The sequence below is a fragment of the Aplidium turbinatum genome, chromosome 16 (genome assembly GCF_918807975.1).
Source record: "Aplidium turbinatum chromosome 16, kaAplTurb1.1, whole genome shotgun sequence".
Classification (NCBI taxonomy): Eukaryota; Metazoa; Chordata; class Ascidiacea; order Aplousobranchia; family Polyclinidae; genus Aplidium; species Aplidium turbinatum.
Window position 1 is genome coordinate 18739495 of NC_137487.1, and position 24955 is coordinate 18764449.

Here is a 24955-nt window from a genome sequence, read left to right on the forward strand (position 1 = left end):
TTTTCACCAGAATTGTAAAGCCAGACTTAGCACCGAGCATAGAAAGGGCATCGTCTGTGCAAAGTGAACCCACATGCTTCCAGGATATATTATTTTGAAAGAAATTATCGATTTTTTTCAGAACATTAACCGCTTTGGTACTCTTTCAACTCACCAGCATGCACAATTGCACATATCGACAGTAAACCAACAAATATGCACAGTTCGACACGTCACTTGACTCGTCTAGCTGAAGACTAATTCTTGCCTTACTAGCTCGAATTTCGCCTTTGTGGTCGAAGTCCTAATTAGGTTGTGTACTGTGAAAATGTAGCACACATACCCTGCTCAAATGAAACTGGTAGTCTACTTGCGTGGAGATAAAAGAAAAAGACGAAAACTTACATTAAGCATAAATTTGAATCAAAATCGAGTGCAACACTACCAGTCTTTTAATAACTAAAAAAATGAAGTTTGCTTTATGATTTAGTAAATTTACCCCCTCGGTAGGTGAAATTTACCCCCAGGGGGTAAATTTACTCCCGGTTAAGAACCCCTGACGTAGAGTAAGTTCTTATGCATCTCTTAACGTTGCAAAACTGGTTTGGGAGTATTCAGACCCACACGATTGGGTAGGCATGGCCATAGGTAGATTAGTTTCATTCCGGTATCAATAAGCCCCTTCAAACAAGACAATGACTAAGAAGAAATGGTGACAAATTTCATAAAGGAAAAAAGTCTCTAAGAGAGTCCGGAATGTATGCAAACGAATTAGTTTGTGTTTGAATGGGACTCCGAGGAATACGTGGTGTTATTTTCCTATCTCTAAAATCATTGCAAACTTATGTTAAAAATACCTCTTGCCAAAGCTATACTGTGCGTAGGCCTACAAGATTATGAGTCACAAGGAAAAGACAACCGTGACTCAAAGGCTGCGCGTAGATTCGAACTTCACGTTTGATCTCGGCGCAAAGCACGACTTCCTTCGCTTACCGCAACATCAATCTTCGTGTGGTTTCAATACACTTTTCTTCCTGAAAAATAAACGACTAATATCATGCGTTCCTTGACAGCAAAATCTATCATTCTTACATTGATTCAACGTCTGGAGGCGTTGAAGCCCTGTAAACATGTGGTCACAGCGGTAAACCATAATCTCTTCGTGGGAAAATTGTAACGTAAGATTCCCAAATCCGTTCGTCTGCATGCAATGACCCAAAAATAAACACACTTTCGAAACGTCTATTCAAAAGTGTATTCCAGTAAAATTAGCCCGCGGCTATCGAAATGACTGGTGCAACGCCGTACACCTAAAAACTGTCACTACAATACAGATTACTTGGATAAAAGACGGAGAATTTGTCCAGCTAGCAAGCACCAAATAAACCAGTTAAATGTGCGACCGACTTCCAACAAACAACTTCGAGAATGAATCAGAAAAATTTGTGATAACTCAAAGGCACGAGAGCAGTTCGTGACGCAATATTTCATGTCCAAACAGGTCTCAAACTGAAACAGGTTTAAACCGGTCTGACACGAGTCTTACGGACGATGGTGCAATTTTGGCTCATGTTTTAGGAATTTCCATGACGTAATATTCAGTAGACCCGAACGGTTTCTACATGACGTTTGACCAGGCGAACAACCGTCTGTAACAACATGACGGATTTTACTGCCTGGGTTGCACCTTTTGCTTTGAATCTTTGATTTTACAGCTCACAAAAACGTGACCATATTTGGGCATGTTTTCAGTTTCTTGAGAAACTTTTTATAACATCACCTTGCAGTCTTGACACGTTCAACATTTTTGACCTAGGCCGACTTACCAAAAAGGCAAGTGGATTGAAAGTTGGCAGTTTGTGTAAAACTGTTTCTCACTCAAGTTCAAAATAGACTCAAACTAAAAAAGTACGGTACATAGCTTTAATGTGGCACCATAGGTGGCACTGCTATTTTGCATTCATCAAAAGCTGCCTGCTGGCATTTGCACTACAATCTAACCTCTTAGTGTAATTTATTGAGAATCGATTTCGCTGCAATAATAGGATCTTCAGCTAGCAAATGTTAAAATGAAAATTTTAAAACTACGCAAAACGAGCTTTAATGTGTGAGCATAAAAATGGGTTCACCTGTCAATCCTGTTTGTCATTACAAGAGATTACATTCAGGGCGGTTAAGAGGCAAATTTAGACCGGTATAAGGCGCAATTTTTGTATTAATTTGACCAAATTCGTCAAATTAAAAAACTGATTTAATCAAAAAATAAAGAGCTCAAAATGTAGATACTAAACTCATGTTCAGCAAGCGATTAACCAGGCGTTCCAACCATTTTGCTCCTAAAACTGATTTCATCAGAAGTTTGAGTGATAAGTTACGTTTTAAATCTTTTCTTTTTCACGACAACAGAAAGATTTCAATAATAATATTCTCTTGTTGAAGATTTGTTAAAAATTGTGTAGGCTTTCAGTAAAATCTTGAAAATTCGTGCACACTTCTTCTTAGGCCTATCTCAACACATAGGCCTATCTCAACTGAGAAGTTTTTGCAAAAACGCTACATGTTTTGCTCGATGTGCGCATGGCGGTGGGATGGCGCAACGGATAAGGCGTTGGCTTTCCAATTATGCAAACCTGGTTCGACTCCCGGCTAAGCTGGTTGTTGAAAACACCACTCACCTCTACCCAGGGTGTAATAAATTGGGTAGGCGTAGTTGCTGAAGTAAAGGCGGCCGAGAGAAAGGAACTGGCCACCCTACTCTCCTTAGTGCCGAAGGCTTAGTACAATGAGAACCTTATCTTCTCATACCCAACACTTGAATCAAGTATGGGACCCACCTTTACCTTTACCTTTGCTCGATGTAGGGGAGAGGGGTCACGCGGGCAAGTGCTCCAACCCAGACAGCAAAATGGATTTTGCTGTCTATGGATAGATCAACTACTGATAGAAAATACTGTGGAGCCGAAACTATGGTTTGAATAAATGTGCAAATTTAAAAGCGGTTGTTGACAAAAACGTGATGGAACAGAGCGTTGCCGTGATGGCGAAGCATAGAGGGGTTTGTTTTTGCACAGACAGCAAAATCCGTCGTTTTTACATTGATTCAACGTATGAAGACGTTGAATTAATGCAAAATTAACGGGTTTTGCTGTTTGAATTCTTTCCGTCGTGTCTTCTTTACGTGATCTACTTACCATTTTGGTCGCGTTTCAAAGTATTTTACGCCAGAAATGGTTATACCTAACTTTCAACTGTTGTGTCTTTTTCGAATTGAGTTTTCACTGGACAATTTTTGTTTGTACACAAATTATTTTCAGGGTTTTTAGGTCATCTTGGAGGATTTCGCACAGTTTTAGTCTGACTCTGAAGTTGGGACATTTTAGGAGAAATCATGAAAATGTTTAATAATGGTCCAGCACTTTATTAACGATACAAGAAGTTAAACATTGACGCAATGGCCTGCTGAACTAAACTAAGGCCATCATATAACACACAGCCTTAATGTGATCGACGTAAAATAATTCTAGACTGTATGTCAGAGGTGACAAACCTGCGGCCCGTCAAAGAATTTTGTCCCGCAAAACAATTTGACAATCTCTCATGAATTAAAGACAAAAGACATCTCAAAGCTGTTTTATGTCTTCACTCATTCACTGGTACACCTTTCCTTTGCTATTTTCTTAAGTCGTTACAGGTCGAGGCTGACAGATGAAAATCTTAGTAGGCTATGCAGTTGAGAATTGCCACATCGTCTGTTCGACCTAATATTGAACGTTTAGTCAAGCAAAAAACTTTCCAAAAATCCCACTAAGTAAAAAAAAATTCAGTGCTTCATTGTTACTTTTTAATATTTTATGTTTCAATACTGCATTGGATAGCTTCAGCTGTATGATTCGCATGGGCTTTTGTTTGTTGTTTGAAAAATAAATTTCATTAACTGATTTGTTGTTTCGGAGCATAATGGTCGAAACATTTAGTCAACTTGAGCAAAAAGGATAGAGACCAAAAAAAAAATTAAATGGTTTTCATTATCAGTGCAAGTAGCCCACTGTTGCTCTATCCTTTTTGCTCAAGTTGATTTGTTTTTATTTTTTATTGTTGTATGGTTCGATTCTGCGTAAGATAATTTCAACTGTATGGGTATTATTACTTTCATCTGACGCTTGTTACTTTTCATGAATAATATCTTGAGTCGCTTCTAAAAGATTTCATGGTAGGTTACGATTAAAAAGTTGTATGGCCCGATAACTCATGTGTAGCCTAATTGACAAAGTGGCCCGTGATCGCAAAAAGGTTCGCCACCCCTGCCTATGTACTGATTTTGAAATGCTTCGTTTTAAATAAATTCCTTTGGAAAAGAAGATCATTTCATTTCAGACTAGCTTTAGTTTAATGGAGTAAAAATTCTTTTTGTTTTTAGCAAAAGAAGTTTATTTAAATGGCCCAAGTAGGCCTACAAACAAACTTTTGTTTTCTTTCAAATTAAAATGTTATTTTTTCTTACTGACTGTGGAGGCGCACGTAGTCTATTAGAAACATCCGTTGTAGCAAGTGCCAAAATCTTATTAACTTCACAGCCCTTTATGTAACTACGGATTTGGATTAGAACAAAGTTTCAACAGGATCAAATCTTGACGCCACAAAAATCTTCTGTTTTTGTTTGTCGTATCCAGGCTTACACCCGGTGGTTGAAGATTTAGATTAAGTGGACGGGAAGGCAAGGAAGCCAATCTTCGTGTCCACCTTCAGGCATGCCTGATGCGTCCTGCCAGACACAGCCACATGCTCTTGAGCGGTGTCAAACCGGCGTCCTTTCGATTGCCATTCCAGGGCGCTCACCACTCGGCTATGCAGCCGACAAAAAACCTTGTAAATATTTATTTCCAGAAACTATATTCTTTAGTTTGTGCTATGAATAAAAATAAATCCGACACCAATGCAGCAAATGTGAAGTTTGAGGATAAAAATACGAGTTTCTACGCGTAGCCTATTTGGTCTGTTAATTGTTACTCAGGCAAGACATGTTTGGTTGTGCGCAGACCAACCGATACACCATACGATGCGCATCTTTCCATAAATAGACATTTCAAACAGCGCAGACAATTTATCTTTCTTCTTTTACTAACTACACGGTGACGTCACCACGCCAATAAAACCTTTGCAGACGCACGAAATCGGATAAGCCTACATCATAATCAAGTGATAACGTGATTTAATCGGTGCAATTTTCAAACTTTCGCTTGTTGCTATTAAATTTTTGCACCATATTAACTAAAATAACAATCCAATATTAGGCCCAATGGCCGTGGAGAGGATAATTTGGACCCAGTACCAATGAGCAGTGGGATGGCGCAGCGGATAAGGCGCTCGCTTTCCAGTCATGCAATCCTGGTTCGACTCCTGGCTTAAGCTGGTTGTTGAAATATACCGCTCACCTCTACCCAGGGTGTAATAAATTGGGTGGGCGTAATTTCTAAGGGAAAGGCGACCGAGAGAAAGGAACTGGCCACCTTACTCTCGTTAATACCGAAGGCTAACCTTATCTTATCATCCCCGATGCTTGGATCAAGTATGGGACTCACCTTTACATTACCAATGAGATTCTCGAGCCCACAAATCAAGACACATCCAAGGAAAGTTACATCAAATATAATTATTACTTTCGAAAACTTCTACAGCTTGTTTTACCCTACAAGGGGGATTTATCCAAAGGTCCTTATTCAAAGTAGAATTCTATTTGAATAAGGATTTTGTATAATTTTTGTATTTCTATTTGAATAATGATGATGATATTGCAGCGCCCCATCCGACGAAGAACTTAAGGTCAGTAATGCTACCCTCCCTCTGGCTGTTGTAAGGTGGGGACAGGTAACCTACAACAGCTGGAGGGAGGGTAGCAGCAGCAAAAATATATCTATAATTTATCATTACCACCTATATCATCTACGGTAGGTAGGCTGTCTGATTCGCAATAGGTAGGTCTTGCTCCCCCTTGGTGGGTGGGCAAGCTACCCACCATGTAAGCATTGTGTACCTGCTGAGTGTTTGGGTGTATGTAAGCCTACGGCTTTCGAAGCTGCCCCACAGATGATGAGTCAGATAAGAAGTTCCGTTTTCTATGGAAGAAATATTAATCTTCAAGGTTAACCGTGTTAGTTAACGTTTTTGCTGTTTGGGTACTGGATAGGTACCTTTGATAACCTGTTTTGATATCGTGATGTCATAATTTCAAATATAAACTAAAGTTTTGCAAAAAATGTAGCCTACACCAATTTGTACTTACAAAAAATAATAAATGTGGCTCAGCTAACCCCAGTAATTGACACAACTCACCCTCACTGTGGTGTTAGTTGAGCCATTTGACTGCTGGTTTTTAAAGGCCTTTGAATCTGGTTGCAGTCGTTCGATAAGGCTTATGCTTACAACAGAAATTGTTTGATATAAGTTGCAACAAACGTAAAGCACTGTGAATGAAGAAATAAAAACAACTCATATGAAAAAGAATGGGCTCAACTAACCAGACCTTTTCCTACCTACGACCCTGTTGCCCTCCTGGTAGTTACAACCGTCTGGTTGGACTACGTCACTTAGGGCACTCTCACGAATGTCCAGTTTAATCTGGTGATGTTTTCGTTACCGAGGGTGGCCGAGTCCACCTGGACGTGCTGCAATGGCCTTCACACCTCAAGGTGTGCGCTTGTGCAACGCAATTTTATGACTGCTTTCAGTCCAGCGGCGCTTACGCCTATCCTAGTGGATGAAATAATTTACAGACAACAAGACTTCGACAATCGTAAACTTCACTTTTCCTAACTCGGTAACCGGCCCTGCGCCAAAGGTTCAAAGCCTTTACAAGTATGCAAAACTGCAGCAATAACCTAACAGAGGATTTGTCAGACCGAAGATAAAGGTTCAAACCACGGCGAGCTATAATAGAGGGCGCCATGGTTCAAACCCAAGTCAGCACGCTCGAAATGGCAGTGAGAAAGTGGAAAAATTTCAGAAGCTTGTTGAAAGAAGAATCTCTGTTTAATCACGACCGCGCATAAATGTCAAACAATAAAATAATAGCCTACATAGCCTAAAATGAATGGAATGGCATATGCCCACAAGATTGAATTTGTTTTACAATGGTAGCAGTGTCATTTCACACAGGGATATCTAGAGAAGAGGATATGAAGGCTCGCAGCGATTGCCTTATTCTCATGACACTACCAGGGCGGTAGTTTGTAACTTAGTGCTTTAAACATGTGGTTCTTTTTAAAATCGTAGAAAGTTTTGTAGTGCAGCTGGTACAATGAGCTGCAGAAAACAGTTAGCAAATGCTACGGAGAGTATATTTAAAGAATACTTGTTTACAAAGACAGTTGAAAAGTTACCAGTAAGCTGTTTTTTATAACAAAGCCTTTGCAGGAGGCTAGATGTAAAACGAGTAGCCTATATGGGTAGTTGAATTAACATTTAACAAGCAACCACGAGCATGCTGTAAATATCCAGGCCTGATGTTAATAGCGCAATGCAAGTTATCATAACAAGATTTATTAAACTACTATCGGTGCCAATTGTAATTTTACGATAAACACAGATTATTTACGATAAACAAAAGCCCTTCTATTGTCAGACGTAATAAAAGCCTTCGTATCCCCTTCTTTAGATATCCCTGATTTCACAATATCAACGAACAAGTCATTGCGTTTGCATAGAATTATAGCAGTCTAAGGAGTTCTTGACAGAAAACAGTCATTGCTTGGCTTTGGTTGGTTTGTACTTTAACAGAAGAGACAAGGAAGCAATTCCCAAAACAAGTGTTTGAAAAAACCACTTTAGCTTCGTCAAAGGATCACTTATGCCTTTTCTTTTCATCAAATGCAGAGAATAAAGTGCTTCGCTTACATGGATCACTAGCGCCACTCGGTTGATTGTCTGGATTATCCAGGGTTTTATGTAAACGATATACTCGAACGCCACACCGACTGGACCCATGTACTGGTGAGGAATTGCTCCAGGGTTGTAACTTCCCATAAAACTAACGAAGACAAGAAGAGTGATCGCAATAGCAGCCAAAGGTGATCGGGATTTGAAGTAAGTGGTTGATTGACTGGTCATCTTGTCAACAAATCAAAGCTGCATGAAAAAAACAACAACAGACGTGATGTGGTAACATAAATTACAAAACTAGTAGTAGTCTATAGGCTAAACGAGATATGGAATTTATAGTCACTCAGGTCCCGATCACACGAAAATGGAAAAAAATAAAATAATTCAAATCGATTCTATAGTTGCCCCAAATGAATGATTCGGTACATTCGGAGCTTCGTTTCTCGTGCTTCTATCTTTCCGCACTTGAAAACACTCCTCACCTCTATACAGAGAATGTAATATTGAACAACCAATAACATCAAGCAACGCTGGTTCAAGTCTTGGGGCTAGCACCTGAGAAACACATTTTAAGGACAAATCTTCATTTAGCGACCCTTAGTGGAAAAAAATAATTCACACACAGCAGTGGCGTAGCTAGAGAGGCGGATCGCCCCGGGCGCGAAATTTTTTTTCCCACGAGATTTCTGTCTGATTGATTCTAGTCACTCTAAAAGTAAGATTTTCCGAAAGTGTGTTGAGAGATTGCGAAATAACTATTTGCCAATGAAATTGGGCAATTATATTAAAATATAAGCTTTCCCTAACCCTACTTTTTTTGAAAAGCTCTTGTGCAGCGCAAAAATTAATTAAAAAAAAAAAAAAGTTTGACTTCGACGGGCGTCGAACCTTCGTTCTCACGATCACTAGGCAGAGGATGAAACCACTGAATCAACCGTGCCAAGGAGAAAATGCTGCATTCACACGGTTTTAATACAAACTTTTACCAAAATATGTAAATGAGACAAACATCTCGTGGAAAAAAAATTTCGCGCCCCGGGCGGCACGTCTGGGGGCGGCACTTTCAGACTGCGATTTTTGATTGTGATTATAATCTGATAAAAAACGCATTTCATTTTCACATGCTTTTTCTTGAAGGGGCGGCAAAATCTGAATCCGCCCCAGGCGCCACAATTCCCTAGCTACGCCACTGACAGGCAGCAACTCTTGACTCTGTCAATTTCGGTGATCGGGTCTTTGTCAGTGGTTCAAATCTTCTATTAATATGCGAAACTGCCAGGATTGAGTAGGCTACCGGTACTCAAACAGGTTTTCTCAATTCGAGAATATGGATCAAATAAAAATAGCAAAAGCTTAGAAAGCGACAAGATGCGAAGATGAGAACAAGAAAGAAGTTATTTTTTTCAACCATAAACCGACATAGCTCAGCAACAATACGACATTTATAGTCGAAAATGTTCGCTTTATATTAAGCTTATTTTTGTGTTATAACTTTAAATGTCGTATTGTGGCTGAGCTATGTCTGTTTACGGTTGAAATAAGATAATCTGTCAATTAATTTGACACGATCGCAACTCTTTCAATGGTTAACAGCCTATCCCTTTCCAATATTAGCCTACCGGTACATATTGTTTCTTCAAGTAGGCTATTATCTGTATCACCTGTAGAGACCCGAAGAGTAAGAGTTTGGGTAGTTTCTGGCGGGTTTTCACAATTGAAGGTTTTTGTAGTATTTTTTATATAGGCTGCAGTTACAAGTTTAAGAAGTACATCTATAAATTAATAATATTAGGCTACCTGCAAATATATGACACACAAGGCATTCAGTGATATACTCAAGGTTTTTGTGGGTGGGCAATTGATAAGATAGAAAGTCCTTCTACAACCTAGTAGCCTATTGCCCAACATCCTTTCTAACATAGCTTCAAAATTTTCCAAAAACTGTGAGTATACTCTCAAAGTTTAACTCGCGGAAGTGTGTCTCCAGATAAATACAAAATTGCGCTTCTCTTCCGAAAAAAACACGGTTTTCACTTCCTTAATCTAATGGTTTTTGTTGGAGAAAGCCAATCTGCTCTGCTTCATCAATATTTCATGCTCTTAATGGCCTTAAAATTTCCCACAAATAGAATTTTTTATCTGGCAACACTGCAATTCATGCTTGGGCGACTCTGGAACTATAGCTTTAAAGTGGCGCAGCGCGGTAATTATAGGCAGAATTAAGCTTTTCGAATTTCAAATTCAGCTTTCAGCTTTTCAAAATTCAGCTTTCAGCTTTCAAATTCAAAACAACAAAGATCTATCCATTTTTAGAATCAAGCAATCTTTAGCCTAGTCGAAAGTGTAATTACTCATGAAACTACGCTGCCAGCAATGAAAAATTAATTGAATTGTCTCTCCACAACCAGTTGGCTAAATAACGAACTTAATTCTATTCAAAGATTAAAAAATAGCCCAAAATGTTTTGTCTCAATGATAGCACAAGTTTGTTCAATGTTTACTGCTCAAAGATTTAGTTGAAGTTCAACGCATTTCATGATGAAGAAAATAAACATAGGCTACATTCAGGAACTTTCTGAAGAACTTTTCAGTGGGTTAGTTAGTTATTTATCAGATTAGTAAATGATTTATCAATCACACAAACAGAAGCGATGAGACCTCAGCTCTTGTTGTGTAGGCTAATATTTACCTCTGTTTTCGGTAACAACAATAAGCTCCGAGAAAATTCTAGGACGTATTTGCAAAAAAGAAGTTGTTTTGAAAATGAATGCGTTTTTGACTTCTAAGTCTTAGCATATACGGCAGCTCTTTCATTCATTCCATAGCGATCTGCAGTTTGCTTTGCACACTATGGCTCAATCAATGTCAAAAACACCATATGCTACAAATACAGCGTTGCCAGAGCCCAACATATAAAATTTCTAACACAGCTTTAAATATTCTCACTACCCACTGAGATTGAATCGTAGACGAAACCAAAAATATTTCAAGCAGAAATGTTTACTTAGGAGTGCGTATGTAGATTGTAGAAATATTTTCCAATCAGCATAACTTAATAGACAATCGTTGGTACATTTGTATTAGCCTGTTGAAATGATTACTTGGTATTGATGCTTGCAGATTTCCTAAAAAATTGTAAGATTAAGGTTTTTAATGTCTGAAAATGGATTCATTTGCAAAGTTGAGAAATGCTTCAATGAAGAAACGCCTGAAAGCATTAGACAAAGAAATTGCACATCTTCATTTAAAATGTAAAAAGGCAGGATATGATGCAAACGACATCAGAGATATTGCTTTGCCATTAGTACATGTTGTGCAGCGTGGTTGTTGGAAAATACGTGCCAAGCGTTTTGTAGTTTTCATCCTCTTTCTTGGCATTGCTGTTGGTTTATCACAATGGAAATTGTCCAATAGAGCTGGTGCAGTTGTTTATAAGAAAATGATGGTTAACTATGTAAGTTCATACAATATACAATTGTCGCTTCTACCGTATAATACCTTTTTCTGGACCCCTGCTATGTTTGTCATTGTTTTTTTTTCTTTGTTGTGATGGTCAGAAATAAAAGCAAACTGAACTGAACAATTTTGTTTCATGTTCTTAAAATATGTTACGGTAGATATCATAAATTTATTTATTGTATCGTACTTTAATAGTCATGTGTTAAAATCGACAGTTGTCATTGAAACCACATTTTTTTATCTGATTCAATATTTATAATTTAGTGTAGTGTAGTACTCTATTTTAAATGTTGCCCATTTTATACTAAACCCTTCTACATTTCTCCATCCTAGTCCTATTTTCCAATCCCATCCCCATGCACCTCTATTTAATTGGCCAGCTACTATTTAATCAATCAACCGAAGTCTATATTGTTCATATTATTAGTTTCATACAGAAAGCTAAGTTGCACCACTGGTAAGTGGTAATTCTAATTTTGGTGAGGGTCTGTAGCCCATCTTGTTAGTTTTGTGTTAAATTCCACTTGATCAGTGTTATCATAATCACTTTAGAGGTACCGTAGGTTATTAGTTTTACTCTTCAGTGACAATAATATTTAATAGAACCTGTTTATGTACCATTGTACCAGTAGCCAGTACCTACATGTAAGTTGATTTGTAAGTACAAAGTGATGCATAATTTTTTGATAACCTTGATAGACTATTACACTGCAAATTATCAAAATTATATATAGTTATATACTGCACTGTAGCCTGATTATCATGTGGCAGAGGGAATGGAGTTTATTGGTGATTCATTATTTTGCTGCATTGCAAAGGCATTTGATTTTTGAAATATCCATGAGATCGTATATATACAGCTTTTTTATTAAAATGACAAAATATCGTCTCCTGTTGAAGTAGCAGTAACATAGCATCATGATCTCAAACTAAGACAATGAAAAGTATTGGAAGGTCATTAGAGCTTTTACTTATAAAGTTAGATCAGCAATGGAAAGGGTGTTTGATGACACTTTCTGAATTAAATTAACCTTATTATGAAATATTTTGTTTTAGGTTTTACCTCATTATGACTGGACATGGCTCTGGGAAGAAGAGTGTTTGTTAAGCAATCCTTATTATGGCTCAACAAAAGATAACAGCTTTGACAAAGATCGGTGTGCGGTATGCTGATAATTTTTGAATTGTGCAACTTCATGTCAAAATAGATTTCCCTTTTGTACCAAACATGTAGTCAAAGTCATCACTCATCATAACCATTCCTGGGTGATGAAGCAGAGTTTATTGGCTTTTATCCACAAAACATAACAGCAACACCCTTGAAAAGCTGTGTACTACACACATTAGAAATATAATATTAACAATCAATCACGTATGTCTCACACTTGCAAATCAACGTTTCTACTTTATGCAATACTGTTTATACCAAATGTGTTTTGTGTATTGGCATTGAAAACCATACCTTGTTTGTATTTTTCATAAACAGAAATGTAGCCCACTACACTTTACGTTTGTTCACACTTATTTTTGATTTTATTAGGTTTGTCAAAACCTGAAAAATATAACTACGCTGCATGATGTGACACCAGATTTTATGAGTGATGCTATCTTCCGTAAAGAGCCAATTATAATTGACGATGCAATGACAGAGTGGCCCTCCATCATTCAGCCGGTTTCTCTTGATGATATTTTGCAGGTAAATTTACTGTAAAATATAATTACTCATAGATCATTAAATTCAATAAAGTGAGTGATTGCCCACTTCAAGGTTCACAAAAGTTGTCTTCAAACGTTCTCAAATTCCTGTTTATTTAGGCCTTTAAGCTTCTGGCGGTCATGGTCGCCGAGAAGTTGTTAAATGGCCTCCAAAACTACCATACCTATACCCTATAAATAGGCCATGTTTGGTCGGCTGCTTCCATTCGTTCGATTTCAAAATTTTATCTTTGAGTGTGAAACTCTTTACTCCAATTAGCAACCTTTTTTAAAACCAAGGCAAATTTTCTCACACGCCAACAAGAAATATTGCTGATAAAAGTTTCACAAAAAGTCTGAGTGTCGACCTATAATTTTTTTTAAACTAGCTCTAAACCTATTTGGAAAGCAATGCATTTCTATTACATACAACAGCAAATATGTTTCAGGGCCTTGCATTGTTCTTATCTGAGTGCACATAAAAACACAATATTAATTAACAGATTTTTTCCTTTGGCTGCTGGGTGCGAGACTGCGAGAAGTTAGCCACCAGGTAGGCTTGATAAGAAGCTCTGCTTGGTCCCCGGAAAAATAAAGGAGCTTATAGGCCTGTTCATCTGCACCTATACATTATTATACAAAGACGTTGGTTTAACATCTATGAAGAACATGTGGTTGCGTAAAATAACGAGTTAAATACGCATTAAAATTTTATGGCTACACTGTAGTGTACACTCACAATCTCACATCTAAGTGTATTATGAGCTTTGAGCTGTGTGCTATACAACTGATAGATATTTTTGTCATTTCCAGGCTTACACCAATTAGTTGTAGATTTAGCTTATGTGGACGGGAAGGCAAGAAAGCTTGCTCTTGAGCTGTGTCGAATTGGTACCCTTTTGAGTGCTGTATCAGACCTCTCACCACTTGGTTATGCAGCTGACTTTATATTGAATCTTTGAAAATGCTTTTGCATCTGTTTTTCCCCCTGCTTTTCTTGAAAAATGTTATTTAAACCCTTTTAATCTCAATTTACATCCATGGTCGACGTTTACATGATCAGTGGTACTGGTTCATTAGCTTAAGATAGTAAGTAACATGTTACATATAAAATGAACGAATATAGTTTATAACTGAAATGCTTTTAAATAGCTTTATGTTTAGATGTATGTTGACTCTCCTAGCTTGGGAGGTTCAGGGGTAGTCAGTGACTTGCACGTCTCGCGGGGTATTATACCATCCAATCACACAGTGAGAGGTTTATATCAAGCTATCAAAGAAAAGCAGGAAGCAGGAAAACCAACTAATTTCACTGCGTACTGGTATGTGTCAGTTGTGTCTGTGACGTGATGTTGTCATTGTGTTTTGGTAGGATCAGCCCGAGCCTCTTCGCTTGAGATCCCGGCTCAAAATGGGATATCCGTAACCATGACTGTGCTCAAGATAAGAAATCGTTAGTTTCTAAGTGATGACAAACTTTTGAAAGCAGGGCCAGTTTTTCATCTTCATCACATAGTCCCAAGATTGTTTTTATTGTCGGTCACCCAGCCAACAAACTCCGTTCTTTTGGGTACAAAAAGTCGGAATGGCCCGTTTCGGTGAGTCCGTTTCGGTGAGTCCGATCCCTTAACGGGTGATATTTTCAATTTTTTTTTAAATTATTGGGTACCGTAACCTAATTATCATTGCCGTTTTAGGGTTAGGGGTTAGAGGTTAGGAACTCACCGAATCGGACTCACCGAATAGTAGCAGATCCACAAAAAGTACTAGTTTACTGGGATAAGCAATTAAGCATGCATGCGCGATTTACACGCAGCAAGTCGTCGAGTTCGATACTTTATTCTGCATCCTACTAAAGATATTAAATTTGAATCTTGTGCCTATCTATACAGCAACAGATCAATCTGCAGGCTATGTTCGGTCACAATATTTGAATACACGCATAGATGAAGTTTTATGGTTTATTTGGTATGTACCGTATTCAGTTTTCTTCCCGCTCTTTGGTGACTGGATACATCTCTGAGACCAGTAACGTGAAATTAATGGGTCAAAACGCGTTCATAGAAATTTAAAAAAAAATGTGAATATGAGGTTGCGTTTTTAGTATATATATATAATACAGTACATCGAGTTTCCTGACAGCGTGTCTATGAAGTACAGTAGGCAAGAAATGCTGTTGAAAGGCCTTGGTTTGTCCGTTTTCTGCAAATATTTTATTTATCACGTTTGTCCTGAATATTGCCACGTGGCACAACAGGTAATTGCAGTGAAAATCACATTTTGTAAACTTTTCGAAAATTGAACTACGTATAAATCATCTTCAGCGCCACACAGTGCAATGCAACTTCAATTTACAGTATGATTTATTGTATAGCATTGAAGATGAAAACAGTTTCGTTTTCGAAACGTACGTTTTCTGAACATGAGTTTAGTGTCAACATTTTGGATGCCTACTTTTTGATCAAATTGAGCATGCCCTCTAATCAATTTGTTCATAGAGAAAATTTTTGAAAGTTTTTAAATGATGTTTATCATAGATAAATAACAAATGCAGTTTCATTTTTGCAACATCCCTTTTTAAAAAAATGTCCATTGTCGTATTTTGTCAGGGCGAACATCCGCAAAACTTCTTCCCGTGAAATCCATAAGCTGTACCACCAGCCGTATTTCATGCCTGGGATGTGCGAGCCAGCAAGGGACCAAAACTATGTTCTTATCGGCAGGAAGTCGCAGATAAAGAGCAGAGCATTGATGGTATAATAGTTTCTTCATATTTCTTTGGTTTTGTTTAAGTTTTTAATTATAATTATTCTTCAACAGATTAATCATATTTGATCAACTGTGGCCTCCCATATGAACTCCCTCCATTTTGCCCTGTTTTTTTTTTGCAAGTATATACTATTATACTTATTTATAATTGTACTAGTATTTTTAAGATTTTTTTGAAAATTTCCTTCAGGTTTTAGGTTGGATGTTTCAATTTGGTTGTATGCTAGTTGTTGCCCGAACCTGCTGTCATGGCAACCTGCACATAAAGTGCCCTTTTGTCGTGCATTTACTTAGAGTCGAACCACCGTTACTTGATTTTGCAATGGAATGTTCATAAACTTTGCATCTACCAATTGCGCTATTGAAGTAAAAATATTTTCTAGCCCAAAGCATTGTCAAGTCGCTAACTGTTGCTATTTGATCCAATTGCATAACGATGCGATGGTTTCTGGGGTATCATGATTGTGTTTTGAATTTACACGGAAAGTCTTCCAGCTTTCCATGATTCTTCAACGAAGCGTACTTTGCACTGGTGTGTTGTATGCCGGAATGGCCCGTTTCGAATCGTTTTCGTTCGGAATCGGATTCTCCAAATAGTAGCAGACCTGTTGTATACATAGCCGCTTACCATGATTCTTCAACGAAGCGTACTTTGCACTGGTGTGTTGTATGCCGGAATGGTCCGTTTCGATGCGTTTTCGTTCCGAATCGGATTCTCCGAATAGCAGCAGACCTGTTGTGTATACATAGCCGCTTACCATGCTACGTAAAAAAATGCCGCTTATCTTTGACCAGAGCGTGTTGCATCCCAGTGAAATATCAATGAATTATTTTTGCATCTTTTAGTTCCAACTTCAAGGCGACAATAAAGGTGTTTGGATAGCTCTGCTGCATGGTGGCATGGAGATTGTTCTGAAACCAACGGGCGGATGTCTCGACGTTTGCCAAAATATCAAATTGCTTCTCCGCGAAGGCCACATACGTGAGTAGTCATTTATGATTTAAACATAACTTTATTTCTTATAATCATATTGTTTCTTGTATTATCATATACATTTACAACTTTGCAAACCATAGAGTTCCCATTATGATGCGTAGAGTCTAGAGAGCAACACGTTTTCACAAGCGCTGTATCCATCGCAGGTATGCCTAGTTTTCACAGTCTCAGCTCTTTAAAAAAGCAGGCTTTACTTTTCAAGGCATAGTTTTGATGATTTTTATTTGATTTTTTTGATCATTTTGCGATCCATCTTGAGAAAGAAAGGTTTAACTGAAAACTTCCATTTCATCACCAGCAAGTATTGGTAGATGCAAATACTTGTGCAAGACGTAGCGCACGACCATCGACATTAGAAGGAAGCTAGAGAAGGGCGCATGCGTTTTGTGGCTCATGTTTCATTTCCTTGTGTGCAGTGCAATGAAACTTGGCAGCCGCAAATTGAAGTCGCACTTAGGAAGTCGGTTAGGTTTCGTTCTTTACTTTGCCCATATGTTCCCAATCAGATTATAACTAGCTGCTTTATAATTTATTGGTACCACTACCAGTAGTTTGTGCTTTGAGTGCGTTGCTGAGTTGGTATTTTGTATAAAAACACTGATGGAAGTACTTTTCGTCCACTCTTCTTACTGTGTTGCTTTGACACTAGGTCAATATCGTTCTTTGGCTTTGCTGTTTTTTTTTTAGATTTACACAGGACAGTTGACTTCAACATGTTTTTGGTACAGTTGCAGCGCCATAATGCTGATTGTTAAATATTTTGAAATATATAAAGGTGAAGTAAGGCTTGTGATCCTTGCAGTCGTTGCATGGCTTAAGTAACTAATACAGAGGCTACGAATATAAGAATGTTCTATTGATAACAAACTAGATTTTTCCATGCGATTTCACAGAATGCAGAACTGGCCTTTTTCACGTTTGTGACTTGTCTGTCACAGTGTCACACTTAGAGGTTTAAGCCAATTAATACCATTATATCCATCAGTACAATTTCCTATACTGTAGTTATTGCATTTTTGTTTACAAAACGTGTAAACCTACACATTTACCGATCATAAGTGAAACGTTCTGATGTTTTACTTCGGCTACTAGGATTGTGGTCAACGTCTGCCTAGCCACTTGGTCAATTTGTACAAGCACCTTAAGAATGAGACAACCGATTTCTACATAGGCTGCTGTCGGAAATTAAATTTTACCAGTTCAGTATATGATACGACATAACCATCTAAAGCCAAATTCGATTTGAAGACGAAACCAATGCTCGGACATGAGTTGGAGCCGACGACGACGATATTATGATATCTTGGGTTGCCGTATGCTGTGAAAGTGCTAGCAGGCGCTGTATTTCAGAGCCGACTCCGACAGTTTATCCCCAAGCCAAGAATTAATGTCTTGGGAATTTAGGCCTAAGCTGGGTTCTGATTTTTCCCAAAAGCCAAACCCTGTCCTAAAGTGGCTTCCCGATTTGCAAAATCTGAGCTAATGATCATATTCCCGCTCCCTTGGCTGTCAAAACATGTTGGCATGAACGTGAGACCACTACTTCGCGATTGTTTCACTTTATTCCAGTTACATCAATGGCAAAGCTATGCCAACGACGTGCTGCGTTACATTGTACGTCATAGTGAGGCAACATTAAGCGGTTCGCAAAATAAACTTTCACACGGAGAGATGCTTTGACTATTAAACTGCAGAATTTCAGTACGAGCTCAAAATTGCTAAATTCGGCGTACGAGGTGATAAAAGAGTTCAAGAAAATATACAACATAACGAGTAACGACACTTCAACAGAATAACCATACGTCCGTAATATTTGTATCTGTCTGTAGATTTCCTTTGCTAGGCTGATTACTTTCACACACTTTTTTTTGGTTTTGCTGTCTGCCTAAGTAGTTGTTACTCAAGACTTTAATTTTTTCTCAGTGAACCTACCAGACCAGCTGGACTATGAGGTTGGTTTTCGTCCAGGCTCCGAGGAATTCGTTGCCATAGCTGTACCCTATACATACGATTAAAGAGCGAACGTTCCATGCTTCACAGCTGCCATGCACCTTGCACGAATCCAGCATTCGTGTGTTTTCTGACCAGTGGTATAAATTTTTCATCTTTTGTCACCCTTGTTGACAATCATCGCACGTTTTTTTTTTTTTTAATTAGAATGTTACGAAACAACCGGACCATTGAGCTGTCACATGTGGCAGACAAAGTGGGATTATTGTGTTATTTTCCATGTGTGACGTCTTAGTTTTCATAAGCAGCTTTTGAAGATGGAAATGCACGTGAGAAGAATTAATTGGTCATATATCTCCGCCGACTGGGTCTCTCCGTGACGATTGTATTCCACCATATAGCTGCCAATCATTAATTTATTGCAGAAGATTTTCTGGCAGTGATTGAGCAAGCTGCCCACCTTAATTATATTTGTCTTTTCACAATGTACATAGTTTCACACACATACCCATTATTGCGTTCGTCACCACTGTAAAAATTTGTCTCGTATTTTAAAGATGCTTTGCCGTAAGGAGATTATACATTGTATGCAGCAGTTTTGACGTCATTTACTTCAAGCATTTCATTGTTCTTTGTCTAATGCCAATACCCAAGATCATAATGATGTCGCAGTCGGATTAGTGCGTGTATTGATGTTGTCTGTGTTTTGTGTCATCCATTGCAAATCACTGCCCAGCCAGCCAACCAGTCCTTGTTCTACGTTGATTTAACGTCTGCGACTTTGAATCAATGTAAAAATGGATTGATTTGCTGGCTGGGTGATAGCCGAGTGAGATTAAACTTGTTCAGGGTGATTACCCTTAAAACAAAAGCAATAAAAATGTGATAAACTGGAAATATTGTATTTGACTGAGCCAAGAATGTACCGTTATCTTTTATCAAGTGAACGGTAGTAGAGGAGTTGGAAAAAGTGGAGTTGGAAAAATGCTACAGGGCTTCAGTAGTTCACACCCCCTCCTCCCTTAAAATCACAACCAATAATAAATAAAAGTCCGCCCTGTTAGCTCAGCGGTTACGCGCCCGGCGCAAGATCACACGGCGCTGTTTCGATTTTCGGGGTGTGTGCTTTGAGCAACGCATTTCAGGATTGCTCTTCATTCAGCGGCACCTAGTAAATGGAATAATTCCGCGGCAACAATCGGAAAACTTCGCTCTGCCAATCTCGGTAACCGGCCCTGCGCAAGAGCCTCTACAAGTATGCGAAACTCCCAGGAATAACTTATCAACCCTTTGTCAGTCCGAGGTTAAAGATTCAAAACCAAGAGGGACTCTTTTTTTTCTATTCAGGCTGATACCCGGAAGTTGAAGATTTAGATTAAGTGGATGGAAAGCCAATCTTTGTGTCCACCTTCAGATATGCCTGTAAGTGTTTTGGCAAAGACACGGCCAGTCGGCCACATGCTCTGGAGCGGTGTCGAACTAACGGAAACCAGACGAATACTTCGAAAAGGAGAAGGCGTTCTGTCGTCGCGCTGGTTGGTAGACAGAGAAGAAAACCAGGAATTAACAATGTTCGTAGGAGGTTACACCGGTATGGTTAGCGAAACACAATGCTCGCTGTTCTATAGTGAGTAGTCAGGTAGTGCAGTGCCGGTCTTAGGGTATTTCGGGCCCTGTGCGAAATATGCTTTGCGGGCCTCAATGACAATGATCCAATTCAGTAGCGTAGCTTGGTATTTTGAAAGGGGAAGGGGGTGGTTTGACGGTCGGCGGGCGAAGTCTGACGGCGTGATCGCCGATGGCGACACCCAGCAGCGGGGAGTCTGGGGGGCCTCCCCTAGAAAATTTTGAAAAATTTCTTTGAATTTGGGGCATTCTGAGAGCATATTCAACAAAAATTTGGGTATAAATATTACTGTAAAATGGTTCTGTCCGGTGGCATAGCAAAAGGATAAGATCATGCTTTCTTTGGCATTTTTCGGAAATAAAGCTATGTCTCTAATGTTGAGTATGGATGCAACCTATTTCGTCCCCTAAAAAATTCGTAGGCTACCCCGATTTCGTACCCTGAATCCGTGCAATAAAAAAAAAAAATTGACCTATTTCGTCCCCTAAAAAGATCGAGAAATTTTGAAATGTTTGTGGCAACTCCGATCAGCGACTTCGGCTTTGTTGTTTTTTTTTCTCGATCTTTTCAGGGTACGAAATAGGTTGCACCCGTTGAGTCTCTATGTTTTCTTGTTGATAATTCCTTATTTGTTGAACTCACTTGTTGAATTTTTCCATTGGAAATGACAAAATTACTGCAGTTTCTGAGTAAATTGCGGGCCCCCTAATTTGCGGGCCCTGTGCGATCGCACGGTTTGCACACCCCAAAGACCGGCACTGGGTAGTGCTGACGCCAGGAAGATCGCTCCATTTCAACAGTGACTTTGGTTTAGTGTACAACATCAGGGGGGTCTAGGTGGTACTAGCAAATGTTTGACTGAGGCCCAAACACCTTTTAAATTGAAAACTTTGTGACTGTCTGCACTACCTTTGGCACCGTAAATTCTCTTCTGGTGAGTCTAGAATGACCAGTGAAACAACAATGGAATCGGGAAGTAATACTCTAGCGCCATGTGACATATAAAAATTCAAAAAACAATCGCTAGATAGAGACAGTAAGTCTGCGGTTCAAGAAATTTTAAGATTGCGCAAGATTTGTTATAATTGACCATGCTTAAACAACATCAATAAAAGTTTGTAGGCTACACAGCCTTTATATTCGATGAAGAGGGCCCGAAAATAAATTGGTACTGGGCCCGAGAAATCCTGTCAACGGCCCTGTACAACACTGTTGGTGCTTGCAGACTAGAAGAATTCGGTACTTTTCCCAACACAAATATGAAATCTCCAGGCTTCGGCGTGACTTCCAGAAAGATTAGCCTATAGGCTACAGAGTTTTAAAATGCGAATGAAATTCAATGTTTGTAGGCCTATCTGTAAGATATTTTCTCTTGACTGTCTAAGTTTTTGAAGTTCGCGTGTTTATGAGTGGCAATATATTGATAAATGCCCTTCTTTGACGGCATAGTAGCTTTCTCATGGCGATTGATCAACCGCAATTGATGTACTGGAAAGTTTCTTAGTTTAAAACAATATAGAAAAAACAATTTGTTTTGGAAAATATTTTGGTGATTTCATACGCTCTTGCAAAACACGGTGGCTTCAAGTTTATTGTGACGTAACAATTTACTGAAATCATCGCCCCTTGGGATTGCCTACAGAAACAACATTCCATGATTTCATCGAAAATATTGTTTTCGATTTGTTGATTTTTATTGTAATTTGGGAATTTCAAAACATGTAAAAATTTATCTTAAATAAGCGCACTTGTGCCTGAAATATTATCAGACAATTTGTAGCCAAGTGTGGGCAAGAGTTCTGTTCAATCGTGAACTGGGTTTTGTGACAGCGCTTTTGTCAGCCAGTTCGGACTTATTTAGTAAGTCGAGATTTGCAGAATTCGGACAAGCAGCTTTAAAGAGATTGCTTATCATGTGAGTACAAATTGATTGCTAATTTGTAAATTTAGCCTTTGCTATGTGTTAATCGTCTGACATATCTAAGCTGAACATATCTATCACTATCAGTTTTGTACGCGCTGTGTTCACTTGTAAAAGGGCTTACTTAATGACACAGTTTTATTGCGCATGATCTATGTATTTTCGACGTATCGTAACGCGTTATTTTCATTTGTTCTAGATGAATTGTAACCGCATTGGAATCCTGTGTAAAGAATTTCAGACTGTTGCTGTTATCGCAATTCACCGGCTTACTTGGCAAAAATTGGTATGGACATTTTAATTATGTGAAATTTATTGCTGCTTTAATGTTGTTCACACTATCTGTCCGTAAAGCGCTAAAGGTCGACGCATATTCACGATAGATGTAGCAATGTAAACATTGATCATTATTGCCTTGTAGTTTTAGGCAAATGCGTGATTTGTGCTTTTATGTTATTTCAGAAAACGACTTCTCTTGTCACTGTTACTGTTGTGTTCACTCGGGATTGTGGTTTGAGAGACTGTTGACAAAAACGTCAAGTATCATTGTAATTTCGCTCCAATTTAATAAACTGTTTCCATCTATATTCGACAACAGTCGGATTGCCTTTGCGGTCGAGCCTAGTGATTTAGGCAGGGCCGGATTAACTATAGTAGCAGATGTAGCAGCTGCTACGGGCCCCGCGCTTCACAAGGCCCCGCGCTTGGTGAACAAAACTGTCGAATATAGTTGGTATGTAATTTTTGACTTGCAAACTGGAATGGCATGGGAGAATATTGAAGTTGTAGGATTAAATTACTTAGTCCCAACGACTTATCCCTTCCTAATTATTGTAAACTTTAAAAACCGATAATTTCCGCTGGAGGCAACTGCCTGATCGAGTGCCACGAGCCCACGATACTAGTTGTTTGAAAGGTTATTCGACTTTACTGTACACCAGTGAGAAGAGTATCAATCGTGCCGATTGCCTTGGACAGAGTTATTACAACGAGTCCAACATGAGCGGGAAATATAACGGAGTAGGCCTACAGACACTTGTCAAAAAAAAATGGTGCTATTGCAGAATATGTTCCATCCTATGCTCATTCGTTGAATCTAGTTGGTGTATGCGCTGCACAATCGTATCCAGAAACAGTTCAGTTCTTTGACTTCGTTGAAAATGTCTATGTAGGCTATTCTTTGCTGTTTCAACACACCGGTGGTCTGTTCTGGAGTGTTCATGTGGTGGAGTGCTAAAAAAGCTCTCTGAAACACGATGGTCCACAAGAGCTGATGCCACTAGGTTATCAAAGAACGTTTTCTTTTCAAAAAGGAGACACTAGAGAAACTTGCAAATGACCTGGTGCAAAACACAGAATGTCGACAGCAGGCAAATGGTCTCCTCGAGAAAATGGAGTTGCTCGAAATTGGAATCTTAGTGGTTTTTTGAAATAGCTTACCCGATCGCTTCCAGGCAAGTCAAGCTTCTCTTCAAACAAAGCGGCAAAATCTCAACATTGCTTCAGCGTTGTGTGCCTCTTTGGCAGGATCCCTACAGACTTTCAGAGAACAATTCGTTAAGTTTGAATCAGAAGCGCAGAAGCTGACTCAAGTGCCGGACTACCGACCAAGAGGCCTAAGCACAAGAAGAATTGTCCAGAATCGAACGCACGATGAGAATGTATAGGCAGTGGACGTTCAGTTTCAGATGCAATGGATATCAACTAAAGACAAATTCCAGGCGGAAGTTTTTCCTTGCAGAACTGGACAGCCTACAATCTGTGCTGGAGCAACGTCGCAAGGCATACACCGATTCGTAAAGTACATTGCTATTGATTGCTCCTCTCCAGAACTCAACTATTTCACTTCCATTAAAGAAAACAATATTGACACCACGTTTCCTAACATTGACAATTTGTTACGCATTTATCTATGTGTGATGGTAACTAATTGTACTGGAGAGAGATCATTTTCAAAATTGAAGTTGATTAAAACTATCTGCGAAACACGATGGGACAAGAGCGGCTACACTATAATCAAAAAATATCAAATCTAAAAAATATTCAATTAGGCTACTTTCCAGTCATTATCTGTAGATCAAATCAATCTGCTACAGGCCCCGCACTTGGTTAATCCGGCACTGGATATAGGATAATATCACATTAGTTTTCAATTTCTTGCCGTGGGTCGGCAGATTAGTTTTCGTTATTCCTTATTGCCTTTGGTAGGCAACACTATCCGTTTTTTAAAATTGTTGGAAAAAACTTTATATTTTGCTGACCGCAAGTTAAAATTGATTGGAAATATTCAAACTTGTTGGAGACATTCAAACACTCAGCAAAAAAAAACTCCAATGCAATTGATCATATTCGCAGTTTTCGTGTAAAACTAGATGTTGACAATAATGTTTAGTTTGCAACTAAAATGTGTGTGTAACATGTAGGCCAAATGGCGCTTTACGCTTCCAAGGTGCTAGGCTGCTGAGTTTACATCACAACTCAGCATCTCCCTGATTTTTTGTTGTTTCATCCTGAACGATTTGCTGCTCCCAAAGAAAGTTAAGAGATCATCTGTTATAGGCTACACTCGTTTTTTGAAGATGTCAGTTGCAGGCCTACCAGGTGTAGACAACGAGACGAATATGGTGAATATTACTTTCAACATCTTCTTGCAGCCGGTTAGGGTGGTATATTGCTGTCTCAT

The 24955-nt window shown here is 38.8% G+C and overlaps 1 protein-coding gene across 1 annotated transcript; it reads left to right on the top strand.

Moving 5' to 3' along the window:
* The first annotated feature begins 10979 nt into the window (after positions 1-10979).
* Positions 10980-19614, top strand: LOC145785087 (uncharacterized). Its single transcript, XM_082596788.1, has 7 exons — positions 10980-11308; positions 12370-12477; positions 12854-13009; positions 14173-14330; positions 15618-15762; positions 16624-16759; positions 18698-19614. Exons 1-7 carry the CDS (start codon positions 11018-11020, stop codon positions 18787-18789), a joined length of 1086 nt encoding a protein of 361 aa, XP_082452914.1. The 5' UTR covers positions 10980-11017; the 3' UTR covers positions 18790-19614.
* The last annotated feature ends 5341 nt before the right edge of the window (positions 19615-24955 follow it).

Bases quoted from the DNA above. Each gene is read 5' to 3' on its own strand.
- LOC145785087 (XM_082596788.1), top strand. From the start codon at position 11,018: ATGGATTCATTTGCAAAGTTGAGAAATGCTTCAATGAAGAAACGCCTG. The intron at 11,309-12,369 runs GTAAGTTCATAC...ATTTTGTTTTAG, and splicing joins AGAAAATGATGGTTAACTAT to GTTTTACCTCATTATGACTG. The intron at 16,760-18,697 runs GTGAGTAGTCAT...ATTTTTTCTCAG, and splicing joins TCTCCGCGAAGGCCACATAC to TGAACCTACCAGACCAGCTG.